The 19,106-nt window shown below is 43.2% G+C and overlaps 1 protein-coding gene across 1 annotated transcript; it reads left to right on the plus strand.

Annotated features, from left to right (window-relative positions):
* Nucleotides 1–5,402: 5,402 nt before the first annotated feature.
* On the plus strand, nt 5,403–17,467 carry LOC309674026 (acyl-CoA (8-3)-desaturase-like; the record flags this gene model as incomplete). Its single annotated transcript, XM_082485934.1, has 12 exons — nt 5,403–5,615; nt 9,196–9,306; nt 9,754–9,951; nt 10,981–11,082; nt 11,274–11,402; nt 13,278–13,335; nt 14,038–14,114; nt 14,580–14,677; nt 15,040–15,136; nt 16,311–16,390; nt 16,921–17,046; nt 17,397–17,467. The coding sequence occupies 12 exons, from the start codon at nt 5,403–5,405 to the stop codon at nt 17,446–17,448; spliced, it is 1,341 nt and encodes a 446-aa protein (XP_082342060.1). The 3' UTR covers nt 17,449–17,467.
* Nucleotides 17,468–19,106: the final 1,639 nt, after the last annotated feature.

Raw genomic sequence — 19,106 nt, forward strand, 5'->3', positions numbered from 1 at the left:
TCAGCTGAATTGAGATCTTAAAGCCACAGAAGAGCCCCTGGGGTTCTGACTTCTGCGACGTTGGAGGGTGTGAAGGGTGTATCTCATAGGAACTGCAGGTTAACCGAGACACCCAAAACAGAAAAGTACGTGGTGATTGTTGAAGAGATTGATATCGGCCCTGTTTAAAAAGAATTTGGGGCGTGTAGTTGCAGGTGATGTGTGTATGAGAAGGTCACATTGGAATTGCGATAGCAAATTGTGTCAAGTTTTACAGTTTTGTTGGGCAGCGTTGCAGCATCTGCTGTGTAGGGGTTTTAGTAACTTACTCAGAAGTACAAAAAAATGATATAATATAGTTCAGTGTCTTAGTGCAACTTATTGTACCATGGGGAGTTTTAGACCAGAAGGTTCACAGTGCTTATTACAGAACCTAATTTTACACTTTGTTATAATTAACATGGCATCCATCTTGGTTTTTTATTGCTTACCCATAAAACGCAACACAAAGCTAGGAGGGACAGCGAAGTTTGCCACCACCCAAGTGGTAGTATCTCACAGGTGGTTTTTTCTCTTTTGCAAAGGGTATAATAATGATTGCTTTCACAGGGGAAAAATCCCACGTGTTAGCTTCCTGCTGATATCTGGGTTAAGGAATGAAACAAAGTTAATCGGGATTTTGAATATCTGAGCAAACTAAACCCCTCAAGGCAGTGGAGAGGAGAGGGTCCTTAACTCCGTGCCCTACAAAAAAAAACATTTGGTTTTGCTTTTGGTTTCTCTTCTCATTTCTGAAAGTACGTGATGAAAAGAACTTGATGAAAAATACATGGTGAAAAGTAGCCCCAGCTGAGATACAGTGTCATGTCTCATTAATTCAGAATATACTAAAACAAGGAAAACCCAGTCCTTTTCCCTCCTTTTTCCCTCCTGACCGACATGGTGTTTTTTAATGTTCTCATCAAGCAAGTAATTACTGGACTGTTTTTTTCTCTGAAAGATTTCTTCAAAACAAAATTTTGTAGTCTGCAAAAGTTATTGTCTCTTGAAAAGATTCAGGAGATGCTTCAGAATGTAGCCTCGTCCTGAATTATGGATTCCCAATTAAGTTTTGTGCTGGAGAGAAAATAATTTTAACGATTTCAGTTTCGTTTGCTGTCTGGAAAGAGACGTGTCATAGAAGAGCGAGTCTTGAATGAGGATGCATGAAATCCAAGAAGGAACACAGGTTCTGTCTACAGGAGTGGGAGCAGATGGGTGCGGGTCGGAGCCACTTTAGGGCAGAGCATCCACGAGCCCTCCACAAAGGCAAAGTGCTGTTCCAGCTCGGCTTCAGACCAGCCAGGACAGGACAAAGACACTCAGGTGTGCCCACATAGGTAAGTGCGGCTGTTGTTGTAGATGCTTCCCTCCAAGTTCACGCTTCTCAGACTCTCTGTGCTGTTAACAGCTAACCCTGGAGACATGTACAACCCATAGCTGTCTGTCTTATATCTACGTTCTCCTTCTGGGTGAGACTGTACAGCTCGTAAAGTAACATCATGATGTTCTTCATCCAGCCTTGCCCAGGAGCCTCGCTCGGTAGGGATTCTCACAGCACATGTGACGAGCTCCATACGAAATTTCGTTTTCGTAGAAAAGGTGGTGAAAAGAATCATAGGTGGCATCCTGTATGACATAATTGCTCAGAACTTAGAGGACTTCTCTGGAACAAGAGATTTTCCTAGAAGCAAGATGCTTCAGTGTGTTGCAGTAATAGGGTTTTTTTCTGGACCACTCTGTGCTGTGCCAGTTTATTTCCAGTGGATTAAGTGCAAACATTCATGCAAATATTTACATGATACTGGATAAAAAAGTTGATGCAATAACTACCAGTTCAGCGGTCACGTACCGGCTTTCTGGAAATCTGGAAAACTGTGGCAGGTGCCTGTGCAAGGAGACTCTTAGTCACAATGCAGCGAAATAGAAGAGTTCTGTGCACGTGTACTACCTCCCAGATGCATATGACAAGGATTTTGGCAGGTGTGTGGGTAGTTGTTGCAGAACACCGAGTATGGTGTAAATTCACGTTAACTGGTTTCTCAATAGTTTCCCTGGGTGAGCATGACTGTGGCTTTCACTATCTATCTGGGCTTTTCCATGCGACTCTGAAATTTGTTTGGTGACCTGGATAATATCAACAGAGACAGCTTCTGCTTTCAGATTGGGAAAGGACTTGTTCAAGGCTTTTTAATGTAATACAGTGTAATATCGGTGGGCATTGCAGGGCCCTCTGGATGGGATCTGATGCTAAATAAATTCGGACTTGAAATACTATGCACACTGTTAATAGGGAGGACAGTTACCTTTGAGTTCCCCAACTTAATTTCTCTAAATAACAACAGTGGGTTGGTGGATACTGGCACCCACCGTGTGTGTTAACAGTGATAGTCAGGATTGGTGACTCTCTGTGTATAGGCAGAGACATCCCGTATTTTTGCACTCCGATATGTTCCTGGCTCTGTATTCCCCAGCTCCGTGTAGACCAGAATCCAAACCCACATCTTTATCTACTTTTTTTCAGGTAGCTGTTACATTTACAAGTCTGCATATATGAAAATAGGAAGGTTTTTTTGTACTTTCAGCCAGCTATGGAGTCACTTGAATTTTTTTGCATGTATCTAAAAAACACACATATGCAGAAATTTGCAACAGCTATTGCGTATTTTATTACCGCCACCTCAAGCGCTGAACACGATTTACGTAAGACTCTACGTGTATTCCACACTAGAACATGAACACATCGTTAGTGTGGACACTCTTAACTTTTATTTAGAGCAAGAGAAAGGGTTACAAAAGGCAGTCTGACAGCACAGTAGATATTATTCCTCCCATTTTTTTTTTTTTATCGCTGCCTTCTAATGAGTACCAATAGTCACATTTCTCTTTTACCTAGGGTGGTTCAACCATTGCCACATGCCAGGAACTTTAAACGGTTGTTTTGGGCTTGACTGGTTAATTTGCAAGATGCTACACGATGTGAAGAACTACAGTTGCATAATTTACAGTTGTGTGTCAGCCAGAAGCGCTGCCCACTCCACGCAGGGCTGAGGGCAAGGCAGGTGTCTGCCATGTGAGATTTCAGCTGCCTCGATCCAACTGGGTTTTGGGTGACTGTTAATTCGCTGGGAAACTAAAGGAAGACAAACCCCAAGACTTTGTTTGGCCAATGTTTGGCCAAACATTTGCCACTGCGTTTGCAGTCAGGCGTGAACAGAGTTTGCTAAGATCTTTGTAAGCTGAGAAGCTCCGTGGTCATTTATATCACAAATACCCTGTGAACTCCTTTCCAGAATCTCTTAAGGGCAAACTCTTCAAAATAAAGTTATTCTGTATAATTTAAATAGTGCTTTTCTCCTGATGCAGAGGCCTATCTGTTCATCTCTACGTTGACCAGCTCTCGCCAAGGCTTCCTGCGTGCCGTCTGCTTGGGAGACAGGGAACGCAGCCCTTTCACCTCGCCCTGCTGAGGTACTTTGGTCAAGAACAAAGTTTGGCTTTCTTGTCTTTCTCTCCTTCCTGAAATCTGCAACTCCAGCTGGGTTTTTTCAGTCCTTCTCAGAACCGGGAGGTCATCACAACAACCACTCTTCTTTGAATCACAGTTGGTGAATTGTCTGTGAAACTCACTGTCACAAGAGAGAGTTGAGACCTAGAACTTGTTAGGTTTTGGGCAGGGACTAGTCATTGTTGTAGACAATATTTGTGGTTGTAAACATAATTTATAACATTTATAAACATAAATACCAAGTTTGGGGTAAGGTGGAAAACTCATGGTTTGGGATTTAACTGAGTATTGCATTATAAAGGGACAGGATGGAAACCTAACGGGGACAGACTATACCATATCTACCTACTGCTGGTACCTTCCTCAAAAGCACCCGAAGCTAGTAATTTTGGATTAAAAAAAATAAAACCACAAGATTAAGAGAATCCTAAATCTGAAGTAGGGCAATACTTCATCTATGTGGGGTTGTTTTTTTCTGGGTCACCTGCAAAACTAATGTGACTTCATGGGAAACGTGGCATTGCCTTCTCTTTCCTATTAATTGCAACTGAGAACTCTTAACCTCTTTACTGCGTAGCAGATCCTCTCAGAACAGCAAAGATATTTAGACTTTGGCTCTACAAAACTAATATTTAAGTAAGGCTAATTATGTAAACAGTGCCGTTAAACATAGTTTTAGAAACTCCAAATCTACAGCCAAACTTGGTGTTAACAGTTGTTGTTGTTATTACTATCATTATTCTCAACCCCCAAAATCTTTTAATGTCTGTTGTTATGAATGAATTACTTAAACAATGAGATGATTGAATGATTGGAGTATACACAGGAAACTCTGAAAACAACCGTATGCAAAGTGTTGTCAATGCGCAAGCTAAATTAACTGGAGATGAATGTTTTCTTGATATGTTCTTTCTTTACTCTCATCTGGTGGTATTTTGATCAAGAATGCTTTTAGCTAAGAAAGACACGTGAATTCAGCCTGCCGGGGTCAACACAGAAAATTTCAAAGACTGAGGACAACCTGAAGTTTGGGTAGTGACAGGACCGTTAGAGATGCCTTGCGGAGAGATTGCAGACCTCGGAGCACTCTGCTGTTTTCACTGTGCTAGTGTACGAGTTGGCTCTATGCCTCGGAGGCAGGAATTGCAGTGAAATGAGAGCTGTTAGCAAACATATTTAATAGCAGCTTTTGGCTCTCCCCACAAGCTCCTCTACAGCTTTGCGTTTCGGTGCTGTATGACATGATAGAGCCCCACTGTATGGTAAATGCGGGATTTCCTGACATTAACGACTGATTAAATGATTACAGGACGCTGAGAGTGCTTCAGTTTTCGAAGAAGGCCACTGAACGTCTGCCACAGAAGAGCTGCCCACAGCCTTGCTCAGATTTCTCTTCTGGCTGACCCCCATATTGACTCAGCAGGATGGAAGCAAATTAACAGCTTACCTTATCCAGGTCCTAACGCTCTACGAAGGTGTTCACTTAATAGTCCTTTCTGTGATTTTGCCATCCCATTTAACTGAAAAACAGATTATCTTCCTAAGTTTGTCTATTTGTGCATGTTTTTATTCAGTGAAGTAGTCTACGGCTCTCAGGAGTAATCAGACCTTCCAAAGGCAACTCAGGAAGGACAAGAAGGAACAAGGCTTTTATTCAAGGGTGTGTCAAAGTGCCTGGTGTGAACGTGGAAGAGGAGGGAGCTATGGAAGGGTGTGTTTGGGCGAGGGGAGCCGACCAGCCCTAGAAGCACAGGGAGTGGCTTGGAGTGGGACTGTATAACGGGCAGGCGGAGATGGTTCACCCTCTGCCTCCACACAAGAGCTGCAAACCTTAGACTAGTGAATCTCAGTGCTGACTGCACATCTGCCAGCACAGATGGCTCCACAGACTGGCTCCACTGAAAAGAAGACACGACCTGTTTCACCCTTTCTACAGCTTTTCACTTGGGAAGAGATCAGAATCCACAATGGTCAAGGTCAAGATCAATGGCTGGTCATTGACAGGAAGGTTTACGATGTCAGCAAGTTTTCCAAACGACACCCCGGAGGCAGCCGAGTTATTAGCCACTATGCTGGGCAAGATGCTACGGTAAGATCGAGGAGGACAGTAGAGGAAGGTGGTTCCAGTGTCGGGGCAGGATGACGTGGTGGGACACCAGTGGAGAGTGCTCGTGGTAGTTGGCGCTGTGCTTGACCAGATGATGCAGTGGACATGTCTGTGCCGTCTGTAACCCTTCTGGTTACCCTCAGGGTCGGTTACCTGCTATGCAAATTGTAAAGCTCTGGTTTGGTTCATCACAGCCTGCTGTAAACAAAGCAATATCCATGCGGGTTGTCTTGCCACCAGGCATGACCAGGCAAGCTGTCTTCCAGATGCCTGAAAAGTGTCTCTGTTGCAGCAGCGTGGAAGGAGAGAGGGTAGGAAGCAACATGCTCGGTGCGTGTTTTTACTTTAAAACCTGCTCTTTCAGCGTAACGTGGATGTGATCCATCATAAGCAAAATGATAATCAAAGACAGAGCAAGGGTAGATAGGTAAGATAGATAAGGAGGAGGTAATATCCAAACGTAAAGTAATTTTGGGGGCAGCGAAGCAAGAGAAAGGGGTACTCAAGGAAATGACTATTTTGTACTGGCAAGTGGAGGAGAGGAGAGTCTTGAGCAAAAAGGCTCTTTCAAAGGAGCAGGAAAAAGAAATAAAATACAGGCGAAATGGCTGAGAAAGCAGCAGAGTGACATTTGGCTGCAGAAGAGGAGGGACAATTCTACGAATAATCACAGTTTGAAAATAGATTTTCCAGAGGTTCCTGCAAAATTCTTTGATTTAGGGGATTTCTCTGAAATAATTTGTTGCTCTTTGGCAGAAATAGTAATTCTAAGCAGATCTCGCAGACTGTTTGTTGAAAGTAGATCCTGTATTTCTGAATAGTCAGAAATAAGCACGTTAGAAACACTACCAGGAGTAGGGGTTAAACTTGTGGTGTGGGAGACCCAGATTTAATTCTTGTCACGACAAGACTTTTTGACTTGAAGAAAGTTGCCCAGCCTGTCTAATTCCTCAGGTTTCAGTTTGTAAAATGGGATAGCGCTTCCTAACTCATGGCCCGGGTGGATCAGATCAGTTATTTTTCACGTTCCATTCCTTACACCCTGCTTCAAACTGGGGCAGAAAAACGCCTGGTGTTCTCCAATGAAGCAAAAGAAGGCTTCTGAGTCTCGTTGGTTTTTTTTCTCTAGCTCACTGACGGGCAGGGAGCCTTGATTTAAGGAGAGGGTTGTGTGTCCATCGTGCGGCACCTGCATGACATGGTGTGAGACGGCAATGAGTGTTGCACCAAGAGCTAAGTGAAGAAGGGGCTCTAATCCTGCCTGCCAGCCCAGAGACCCCCGTAGTCTGGTGCCAGCTCCTGCTGTTGCCGTTGCCGGCCTTTTACAAAAGGCGTCAAGGAATACAGAATGCGTGGAATGGTTTGTCCCCGAGCTATGTCCTCCCAGCTTCTGCAGCCACCGTAAGGTGTAAGGACTTGCATTTAAATGATTATGCTTTATAGACACCCAGGGGTCAGTTTGTCTGGTATGAATGAGGTTAAAGAATGACCTTTGATCTTGCTTGTATTTATTATTACAGTAACATTACAATCTGTTTTTCCTTATTATTACTTTTGAACATTTTACACCTACTTCCTTTCATTATCGTGTTATGAAAACGGTGAATAAATTTTCCATCATTTTCTCAATGCTACTTATGGGGTTTTAAAACTCTTTAACTTGTTACCTCTTTTCCAAGGAAGCCTTCTAGTATGAAAGCTGTTCCAGAACTCCGTTCATCTTTTTTTGCTACATATATTCATACTATGTCCCTTTGAAGACAGAAGGACCAGAACTACATGCAGTAGTCAAGATTGTGTGTACGCTGCGGATTTATGTTGCGTCATAATGACATTCTCCTGCCTTGCTCTTAATTTTTATTCCGCTAATCTTTATCCTTCTTTTTGCTTTTAAAATGCTGCTATGTTCATATATTCTGAGAAATACACACTTTCACAGAAAAGCAGGACTGGAAGGTGTCTCAAAAGATCATCGAGTAGATGACTTTGCCTAATGCCAGGATCCAGGATTTTTTCCCAAGTACTCTTGGCTACTTTAGAGCTCATAATTATATATATATGGTGAGAATTATCTTCTTCTAGAGCTCATAATTATTATATATATGGTGAGAATTATCTTTCTCTGTGTGGCTTACTTTGTAAATATAGACAATACGCATCGCAGAACACTACGTTGATGTCAAACAGAGGTTAGATGTGTTGCGGATTGTAGTCCTTAAAGTTAATCTCTCATAAGATGATAATCAGGACCTGAGATCAGGGAGGAGAAAGGACAGGTTGCAGGACTGAAAGGGTTGTGTTTCTGTGATAAGAATCTGCGATATTGATACTGTGGATGGAAAATTCTGCTTAAAAAGATTGTGGCTCCTGTTTCTAAGTTGCGGTATAGATCCTTACTGCTTGTCTCGGTTTTAGAATTCTTGGCAAGAGGGAGCCACATAAAAATGTTTAAAAAACTGTAGGATGAGGGACACAGGATCATAATGGAAAGATTTCCCCAGTCCTCTGGGTGTGGACAGAGTTACTCATTGGTCCCTGTGACAAAGGACCACTAGGTATCTGTAGAGAGCTCGTCTGTTCAAAAAGTCGCCTCGCTCTGACTTCTTCAAGACTGGAGTACTCAGAGACAGACTGTCTCTAAACAAGAGACCCCTGAGGAATGCCAGACTGCACATGGGACGTCCTCTGTCCTCTTCCAGGGACTTAATCCTGACCAGACGTGTGCAGAATTCTTTTGTGTCGTGATCACCCATGTTGATTTTCAGAGCCATAATCAGCAAGTACCGGGCTGCTCAGACACTCAGGGGTTTGTTATATCTGCTCTTTCTGGAAGACAGGAGAGTACGGTCAGCCTCTTTACCTTTCTTCTGGAAAATTCACTGAGGACATGAGCTAAAGAAGAGATTTGGTTTCTCTGGAATTTCATCCTTTATTCCGTAGTTTGTATTTGATTTCAAAACTGGTATTTTAGGTGGTTCTTGGACAGACCTGTTTGTGTCACTGGTGTTACCCAGTACCCCAAAACACCAATCAGTCTCAAAACTTACGGGGAACTGTAAGAGATACCCGGTCAGTCCTGCTGTGTATGGAGCATATATTTCCCATGGCCCTAGTGTAAGAAAGACAGGACTTTAAAAACATTGTCTAAGTATGGCAAAGACACACCTCATTCATTGACATGTTTTCCTGCTCCTGCGTCCCATCCATAGGGCAGGGCTGCTGGCTGGAGCCTTCTAGGGAAGGACTGTGCTGAAACAAGCAGATGAAAGAGCATGTTTCCCTCTGCAAAGAGTTTTTAATCAAACACTTTCATGTTTATTACCAGCCTCGCCCAAGTACTTTTATGAAATCTAGTTTCTTGAAACTCCTCCAGCTTCCTTGGGCCAAGCTCCAGCTGATGGCAAAGGACTACGGGAGCAACCAAAGGGACAGCAATCCAAAAGTCTCCGGACAAAGGAAACTGGATTATGTCTTATATCAAAGACTTGGGAAAAGTAGAGGCTCAGCACTTGGTGTTTAGTCGCGTACCCTTTCTTACCGCCTTCCTTTGTGTGTTTCTCAGGATGCCTTTGTGGCATTTCACAATGATAAGTCTCTGGTGAAAAAATACTTGAAGTCTCTGCTGATTGGGGAGTTGGCACCAGATCAACCCAGCTTTGAGTCTAATAAAAAAGTGAGTGTCCCAGATTCCAGCTGCGGGAATGGCTTGGGGTTCAGCATGGGAGGAGAAGGAAAATGAAAGCAGAAATAATTTCCGAAGCAGCATGCCTGACGCTGTGCCGTAGGCTGGGTGGTGGGGAGGCAGCTGGCAGTAGTCATGCATGGAAACATGCACTGCCCCAGAATCACTAAATCCACACCTGGGTGTAAGGAAGGAGCCCCAGAGCCCCAAATTCTGCTCAGTACCCGATTCTGCGCTGTCTCCGTTAACAGAGCCTGTCAGCAGCTTGTTTTTCCCCGTCAAAGCAAAGCCAAGATCTGTTGGTCTCAGGCTCCTTTTTGCACAGAGACCCCTCTGATAGAATATCTCCATTGACTTTCAAAGCTGCTTTGGTATTCCTGGGTCTGCTATGTTACATTTTCAAAGTAGACAGTGCATTAATATTCACTTTACCCACAGAAATCACTTTTAGAAGATTTTCGTGAGCTGCGCTGCACTATTGAGAAGATGGGACTTCTGAGGCCAAATTACACCTTCTTCTTCCTGATTTTCCTTCATCTCCTGGTACTGGATGCAGCATCCTGGCTTGTGGTCTGGTACTTTGGGATATCCTTAGTGCCTTTCCTGGTTGGCATGGCGTTCTTCACCATTGCTCAGGTAAACTGCTGACAGCGGTTCAACGCTGCAGACATGTTTGGTTCTTCCAGATGGAGAGGATAAATGAAGTGCTCATACCCCAGTCATCGCTCCACTGCCTCTTCTTAGAGCCTGTAATCAGGCTGCAGACAACAAGGACGTTCCACGTCACGATTTTTGTTGCCTCCAGTAATTCTCGTTCTGCTGACAAGCTGCTCGCTAGGGTTGGTGGGGTGTTGCGGAGACGGCAGTTTCACAAGATGGGATGAGCTGATCTAATCACTTACCCCAGCAAAAGAGGGAATATTTCATTCTCAGCTCCACTTTTGGCTCCATGTTCCTTCTCTTCGCTGTCTGATGGCTCTGGTGTTTGTTGGGTCCTTTACAGGCCAATTACACTCACTAGCCCTGAATAGTTTTCTGCTGGATTAGTAAACTGAGTCATGGAAGGGCACGATGCATTTCAGGGTCGGTGTAGGGAAGGAGGGAACAGGACTTTGTGGCCCTTAGGTGGGAGAAACTGGAGGGTGAGGGGAGGAAGAAAGCAAGATTTTCTTAGTAGCGCTGAAACCTTTGGTTTGCTCAGACATTCATGGGCAAGTGTGAAGTAATTAATATTTTTAAAATAATCTGTTCTATTTGCCTAATATCTGCTAAGGTACATACTCCTCAAAGAGCATTCTTGTATTTCTATGCGAATACGAAAAGCAATGAAGCTATGGATTTGCAAATCCTTGCACTTTCTTGCTGGTTACTTGGAAATTATATATTTGCGATGGGAGCAAAAGACTTCCGTGCTGTAACAGTCACATTAATTGTAACGATGCTTTGCCGCTTTCCCTTTAGCTGCCACGATACAATCTGTGTCTGGTATTGAGCAGCTTTAGTGGGCAGTAGCCTGGAAGGGAGTTCTCAGCACTGAGCACGTAAGAGAGCAGGTAGAGTTTCTTCCCCAAACCACTCACACTATGAAGTCACAGAGACTCCCAAGGCGAGTTAATGCAATGCTGCTGCGATTCTTTTTCCTCAGTGACCCTTTCTGTCTTCCAGATCCAGATGGGCTGGTTCCAGCATGATCTGGGGCACTGCTCTGTCTTCAGGAAGCCTAAATGGAATCGACTTCTGCAGATCGTTGTGATAAATGTACTGAAGGTAATTGCCTTATTGTGGGAATATTCTCTGGGGCTAATCTGGAGTAAGCAACGACTGGGAGCGTCCCTACACTCAGGCAATACCACCTTTGAGGGAAGTGTAATGCAGCCGTCCATAACAGGTGGATAAATAGGGTTGTAATTGTTGATATTCTTCTAGTTTGAATCCCTGGTCTTCAACTTTTCCTGCAGGGGTTACCTGCCAGCTGGTGGAACCACCTGCACAACCAGCACCATGCCAAACCCAACTGCTTCCGCAAAGACCCCGACCTCAACATGCACCCTCTCCTGTTCAGCTTGGGAAAGACACTCTCCGTGGAGGTGAGCATGGGGGCGGCTGGAGAAGCAAAGATTGCAAAGACAGAAAGCTGTACCCAGGTCGTGCCTTCCTGCATTAACTCATGACAATTTCCAAAGTGTTCCAAGGTTTGAGAGTCTCATGTACCGACTGGTTATTATGATGCAGCTCAGGCACCAGCTCCTGAGAAGCAAAGTCTTAAAATCAGTGCTTAAGTTCGCTGTGCTGCTAGAAGAGCAGGGTACGCACCTTGAGGGTGGGCCAAAGAGTGAGTCAGTCCGCTGGCGTTAGTGTTAGATGTTCTTAGTGATCCTGCAGATACTGAGTCAGATGTTCCCTCTGGGAACATCCCTCTCCTTTTGGCTGTGGGAGCTGTTTGGCACCTAAGTCCTTCAGGACCAGTATAGCTGCTATGCACAAAACACAAGTGTAGCAATTTATTTCTTAATCACAAACATTATGGCTTTCATAAAAATAAAAACCATGAACAGATCCTCCCTGCGTCCTTATGATTTCTGATATCATCAGGATGGGCAAGGTCTCTTCTGCCTTTTCTTTCCCTAGCAATTCTCTTTACTCATGGGGTGATGAAATGGGCTCTTCGCTACATAACCACCCTCTTAAAATAACGCCTCGCTCTCCTTTAGCTGGTAATAAGCAAAGAAATTACAGGTCTCCGAGGCATGTGGAAAATTTCAGCTCTACTGTCTCAGAAAGAGTCCTGTAAAGAGAGTTTATACAAAATACTTATTCACAGAAAACTGTTAACTGCAACTGGGAAGGATTTTGTCAGTGGCCTTCTGAAAGAGCTCTCGTGGCTATAGATTAGCGTGAGCATCTAGAGTGGAGCTGCTGCACTAGATTTGGTTTGATGGAAGTGAAGATGGAGGAAATTAGTTCTCATGTCTTCTTGCTTTTTAACAGAAAATTCAGGCACACAGTGGATGGGCAAAATGGATTTCAGGGGTTTCATTTAGTCCAGTTCACTTGTTTTGTTTCAGTTTTGATCTAATGAAGACATCCTTGAGGTATTCAAGTTTTTTTTCTCAGTAATAGGGGAGCTCTGGAAATGGTTTGCTTTACCTCCTTATTATTTTGTCCTTTGAAGAATCATAAGCACAACATTTTCAAACGATGTTAAGAATCCTTTTGTGCAAATAGTGAAAAAATACACTGTGAAGACATAAACTGATAGTGCTTTCTGTAAATATTTCTTCTTTTTGCTGTTTCGTATACTTGAAGGCAAAGTGTTTGACAAAACAGAAAGGCAGGTGTCCCTATAGAGTGTTTACTTCTTTGATCTTGCAGAAATGATTTTTATCATAGCATCCAAATGCTTATGTTATTTCTGACCGCTGTCTTCTCTATTACTCAAAAATTTGGGATGTCTGCATCCTATCTCATCTGATACAGAAATTCAGATGTAGCTTTCACACCAAACACATCCTGCATTCATCACCCACCAAGTTTCCTGTCTCAGTTTTCATGTTAATAGCCTGTTCCTCCCTGAGCACTGATAGTCTCAGCCCTCTGTGGTGAATTCATGGAATTGGTTAGATTGGACTTTCGTTACCATCACCAGAAACTTCTCCTACAAAATTCAAATGACTTGTGAGCATTTTTTGTGATTTTTGAGCGTTTTTGTATGAGTTTTGGAACTCTAAAAAATGGCTGTGTTCTGACATCGGCATAATGTTGATGTCTGCATACAGAGGCACAAGTGAAATCTGTGTCTCTCCATTGCTTTGGAACTTCAGTACCTGCTTTTCAAGAAGCGGAGTTGAATTAGAGAGATTAAGAGGTAGTTCTTGATTTGTTCATTAGCCAGGAGTAAGGAATACTTTCTGGAGGGTCTCAGGTCCCCAGCTGGCCCATTACAATGTCTTTTCATTTTTCAGCTTGGAAAAAAGAAGAAGAAGTTCATGCCTTACAATTATCAGCACAAGTATTTCATCTGTGAGTATCCCCGCTGCCTTGTGGTGCACCTAAAAATCATGACTGCATCTCCTCCCCAAAATAAAGGTTTTCAAGATACTCCCGATGAAGTCACAGCTTCAGGAAGCTTCCTTCATGTTAAAGAAGGTTCATAGAATCGTTATAGCTGGAAAAGACGTTTAAGATCATCAAGTCCAGCTGTTATCTAACTCTACCAGGCCCACTTCTCAACCATGTCCCTACGTACCATACCTAGATGGCTTTTAAATACATCCAAGGATGGCGATTCAACCACTTCCCTGGGCAGCCTGTTCCAGTCTTTGATAACCCTTTCAGTATAGAAGTTTTTCCTAATGTCTAACCTAAACCTCCCCGGTGCAATTTGATGCCTTTTCCTCTTGTCCTATCGGTTGTAACTGGTGAGAAGAGACCAAAGGTCCGGGTGAGGAGGGATTGCCCCTTATGTCTGTGAGGATTATGTGATGTTAGGTACTAGATAGGGGTGAATCGAGTGTGAGGAAGAAAGGGATGGGAAAGAAATGAATAAGAGGAGAGATTGAAAGAGGAAGAGATTATTTGGAGACACGAAAGTTAGTGTAAATGTAAGACAGTCATTGTTCTTCCACTGGAAAGAATAATCGTTCTTCTTACAGAAGAACATTCTGTAAGATTTATGATGCGGTGAAGTTATAAATGTCTCTCTGTTTTCATTCTTCCCGTCAGTATTGGCCCCACTTGCACTCGTACCCTTCTTCCAGCTGTCTATATTCTACTTTGCAATCAAGAGGAAAAAGTGGTTGGTAAGCACTACTTGCCTTGTCTAGAAGACTTTCAGAAAATGTCACCGCTCTGTGGCTATATTAACCTTCCCCTCGGGCGATTGTGGGGTTCAAGGTAGAAGAGGCTGATTCGAGGCTTGCTGCAGCAGGCATGCAGTCAAGGGGTCCAGGGAGAATTTTTTAGAGGAGGCTTTTTCGCCTCTTAGCAGCTGAATAATAGTTAACGGAAAACTATCAGACCTAGGCGGAGTGTGACTACAGGGCTGTTTGCTGATGGTAAAGTGAGCGCTGTGGGAATATTCCAGGGACACGCTCAACTTGAGGCAGAATGATGGTGCGGAGCTTACTCCTGATAAATAAGAGATCGATAAATACGAACATTTTTTTGCGCTGCAGTTCAAGTAAAGGGGAGAGGAGGGAGTGGGGGGACTTCATCGACACAGGCTCATTTTCACCTTTCTTTTTGTTGTTTTGTTTTGTTTACAGGACCTGTTGTTGGTTGTGTCTTTCAACATCCGAGTCTGTCTCATGTATATTCCTTTAATGGGATTTAACAATTTCATGGTGTACTACTGGCTCTCCAGGTAACACACAGCACACCCAGAGTCCCCATGACTAATATTTGTAAACAATATTGGGCTTTAATGGAAATAAATGGAAACTAGTCATACTCACTACAGTTTTCGCAGAAAGAAATAGTCAGCCAAGAAGAACCAGTATAACTTCAGGGGGGTGGTGGTGGCGGCTCCTCAGGGACACCTGCAACTACAAACTGGGTGGTTCTCAGAGGAAACTCCAAAAGTTAGGAGGCAAAGGGATGGAATAGAAAAATCCCGAATTACGTAAAAGTGCTCTTTTACTTAAGACGAGACTCAGGAAAGTGTTTTAATGGTAAGTTTGGATGGGATTAGAGAAATGATAAGTGCTTCTGTGTTTACCTGCCCAGGTACCTAGAGAGTACCTGGTTTATTTGGGTGTCGCAGATGAACCACATTCCAATGGACATTGATTATGATAAGAACAAAGACTGGGTATCTACTCAGGTGAGAATCTCCTTTCTTCTGGAAAAGTGGGTCTGCAGTTCTGAATTTTAGGACAAAGACAATGTTTTTATTCTCTTAGCTTTATTTATTAATGTTAATAATTTATTTATTAATGTTAATGAGGTTTGTCCTTGCTGTTCGTTGCATAGGCATGCATTTCTGCAGCAGTCAAAACATTTATAACTTTGATTGGAAAACAGGACATCTAGATTAAAAAACCCTGAACTATTCTTTCACTGAAAAGTTTTGACACATTTTTCACAACATTTTTCCCTTCATATTGCAAGAAAGTACTTATGGAATAACAGTCAATCTCCTTTCAGGCCAACTAAAGAGATGCAAAGGGAGACTGAATACCTTTATTTTTTACCCTACAGGTTACAGGTTTACTGCAGATAAGATAAATCTGACAAAATTTAGGTCTGATGAAAACAAATATATAAATACAACTTTACTTGTATCTATACTGCCTCCAGCAGTATAATCCCACATGGTGGGTTCTAAGTATATTTCCTTATATTAAGGGAAAAAGACCCAGTCTGGTATTCATCTGACCAAATCTGGATGTCTACATGTGAACACCTGCTACGTTCATTGGAGAGAAAGAGCCATTTCTAGAGCATGATTCGTCTTACCCTAAAGTAGACATCTAAATCAGGTCAGATGAATGGCACCATAAAAATTTCTATTTTTCTCCATTGACTCTAAAGTTATGAGCTCAGATGCAGATTTCGAACTAGAGGTGTCTAAATTAGGTGAGATGAAGCCCATGCACACAAACGTCTCTCCGCATACTTTTGCATGTGACTCCACTTGTGGTGGTTGGAGGAGGGCAGAAGAATGGTTTTTCTTTCTTTCTTGGGCATCTTTTCTTTCCGTCCAAGCGCGAGATGTGAGGAGACCCTCTTAAAAGAATCATAGTTGGGGATGTGTGCATGCCAGTGAAGAAGCTTTTCTTTCTGAGCAAAGAGCTAAATTAAACTATATGCCAACAACCCATTTCAATCCAGACTACGTTCAGTTCTTCAGGGCAATGATGGCTAAAATCCCCGACACTAAATTGCCTTTTATGCTAGACGAGGGTGGGTCATGATTGCTGGGGTTCGATTATCAGACTTGCAGAAAAAAATAAAAGCTAAATCGTGTATTTCTTTGTGTTTTTTTTTCCTCCCAGCTCCACGCAACATGCAATGTGAACCAGTCTTTGTTCAATGACTGGTTCACGGGGCACTTGAACTTCCAAATTGAGCACCAGTGAGTATGACTATGGGGAGAATCACAGAATCACAGAAGTTTCAGAGTTGGAAGGGACCTCTAGAAATCATCTAGTCCAACTCCCCAGCTAAAGCAGGATTGCCCGGAGCACATTACTCAGGACCGCATCGAGGCGGGTCTTGAAAATCTCCAGAGAAGGGGACTCCACCACCTCCCTGGGCAGCCTGTGCCAGTGCTCTGTCACCCTCACCGTAAAGAAGTTTTTCCGTGTATTTGAATGGAACTTCCTATGTTCTAACTTGTGCCCGTTGCCCCTCGTCCTGTCACTGGGAACCATTGAAAAGAGCCTGCCTCCATCCTCCTTCAACCCACCCTTTAGATACTTGTATGCCAAGAAGAGTGGGAATAATATGGGTCACTTAAAAGTGAGAAAGGCCGTGTGGTCTCACATGAACCCATCTCAGGAGACCCTTTCCCTTTTGGGGAAGGGCAGGGAAATATTTTGAACGGAGGGAACAGAGAGTGGGGCAAGCAAAGTCTTACGATAACTCTCTCGTTCAATTCTGCAGCCTTTTCCCCACCATGCCTCGACACAACTACTGGAAAGCAGCTCCTCTGGTGAAAGCCCTCTGTGATAAGCATGGCATTGCGTATAAAAGCAAGACTTTACTGACAGCCTTTGTAGATATTTTGCAGTAAGTATCAATTAACAAGATAGATAGTTTTGCGCTGTAGTAGCATGCAAGGGAGGGGCATAGGCAACCACTTTAAATCAATATCCATGGAGAGATTAAAGCTCGAGTTTATTTAGCTTTCTAAAGGCACTTTAATTTTCAAAAATGTTCAAAGTTTCAAAGATTTTTTTTTCTCTTCCTTTAATCCTCTCAACTCATTCTCTGTAGTTGGACCTTGCTATGAGATGTCCATGTAGTTTTTAATCCTTTTTTTTCCCATGTACTTCTTTTTACATCTAAACTACAGTTTGCTTCCCGTGAAGTTGGATATTGTCTCCCCATAAGCAATTTTTTACTTTCTGTTCCCGCAGTTCACTGAAGGATTCTGGGGAGCACTGGCTTGAAGCGTATCTGCATGGATAGAAACTGGCAATTCTCAAAGGGAACCTCTTCACCAGACAACGTCTGCAGAGTCAGCCCAGACCGTCGCTGTGTGTGTGTCTTCTGGTATAGCAACTTAGGAGCTGATCAAAGCTAATTTCAGTAAGGATGGGTGGGAAAGTGGATTAAAGATACATTTTTTTCTCGTTCCCAACCATGAACCTTTATTTTTCCTGCTCTCAAACTCAGCATTTAGAGCCGTGATGAACTGGGCCTTCAAACTTGGGCGAAGAAGCTCTTGAATCGGCTTGATCAGTTTACTTCATTGGAGGTGCCAGCTCATTGCTTATGGAAAAAGTTTGAAAGGAAATTCTTCAGAGAGTCATAGAATCATAGAATGGTTTGGGTTGGAAGGGACCTTTAAAGGTCCAAACCCCTGCCCTGGGCAGGGACATCTACTAGACCAGGTTGCTCCAAGCCCCGTCCAACCTGGCCTTGAACACCTCCAGGGATGGGGCAGCCACAGCTTCTTTGGGGAACCTGGGCCAGTGCCTCACCACCCTCAGAGTGAAGAATTTCTTCCTTATATCTAATCTAAATCTGCCCTCTTTCAGTTTAAAACCATTACCCTTTGTCCTGGCGCTACAAGCACTTGTAAAACATCTCTCTCCATCTTTCTTATAAGCCCTTTTTCAGTATTGAAAGGCCACAATAAGGTCGTCGTCTTAGTGTTTTTGGCTCAGCGGATCAGTGAAAATGGGATAGGACAGAGCAAACAGCAGGAAGTTAGGACACATTAAGGTCAGGGGGGATCTTTAAGGGATCTAAAATAAGTATGCAAGGAACAAGATGGCCTGGGGTATGTCGCCATCGCTGTTGATCATATGTACGCTGCTTGCTCGAACTACTTAGCCTGTTCGTGGATGGCAGAGGGAGGCAGGTAACTATTTGCTGTGTTTTACACCTGTAATAGCTGGTTTGAATACAGGTTCTGTATAGAATGTATTATTTATATGCATAAATACATCTATATATTTTAATTGACTGGTGACTGTGCTGTCTGATTAATTTTCTGATGCAGATGAGCTTCGATTAAGACTGAGAATTCTAGGCAGTGAGGAGTAGGTCCAGATTGCAAGGGTATTTATGGTCCTCTTGCTTTTATCGAGGTTTATATATATTAATTTTTATCCAAATGCTTACTTCCCGGTCGTGCCAAGGACCTGTGGGCATCTACATTGGTTGTTAGGCAACTCAGTATGTTTGTGGCTCTGCTCCTGTATCCGGAAAAGGAATTAAATCATACTTAATTCTGCCATCCCATGTGGGCCTTGTAAGCTTTTCTTCTCCTTCAGCATCCCCAAGAACCAGCTCCTTGCCTGGAACTCTCTCTTACCAGTTTTGTACCTAGTACTCGGCTGTTTGGCCCCAAGAAGGACCTAACTTCTCCCTGCTTGTGGTCAAGGACAGCTTCTGCTAGTGGAAAGTCTAATGACCACCTGTGTAGAGGCACAGTAGCTCTCCAAGACCACCAGAATTCTCCTATTGGTTTTTGAGAGAGCCAACAAAGTGAATATCTTCCCTGAAAGTGCTTTAAACCTTACAGGAAAGGTAAACTGCAAATGAGGAGAGGTGAGCATCGAATAACAGACAAAAGAAATAGAGGATGTACGACGGAACAAGGACATACGTGGATATCA

This window comes from Vanellus vanellus (genome assembly GCF_965231255.1).
Source record: "Vanellus vanellus genome assembly, chromosome: 6".
Taxonomy (NCBI): Eukaryota; Metazoa; Chordata; class Aves; order Charadriiformes; family Charadriidae; genus Vanellus; species Vanellus vanellus.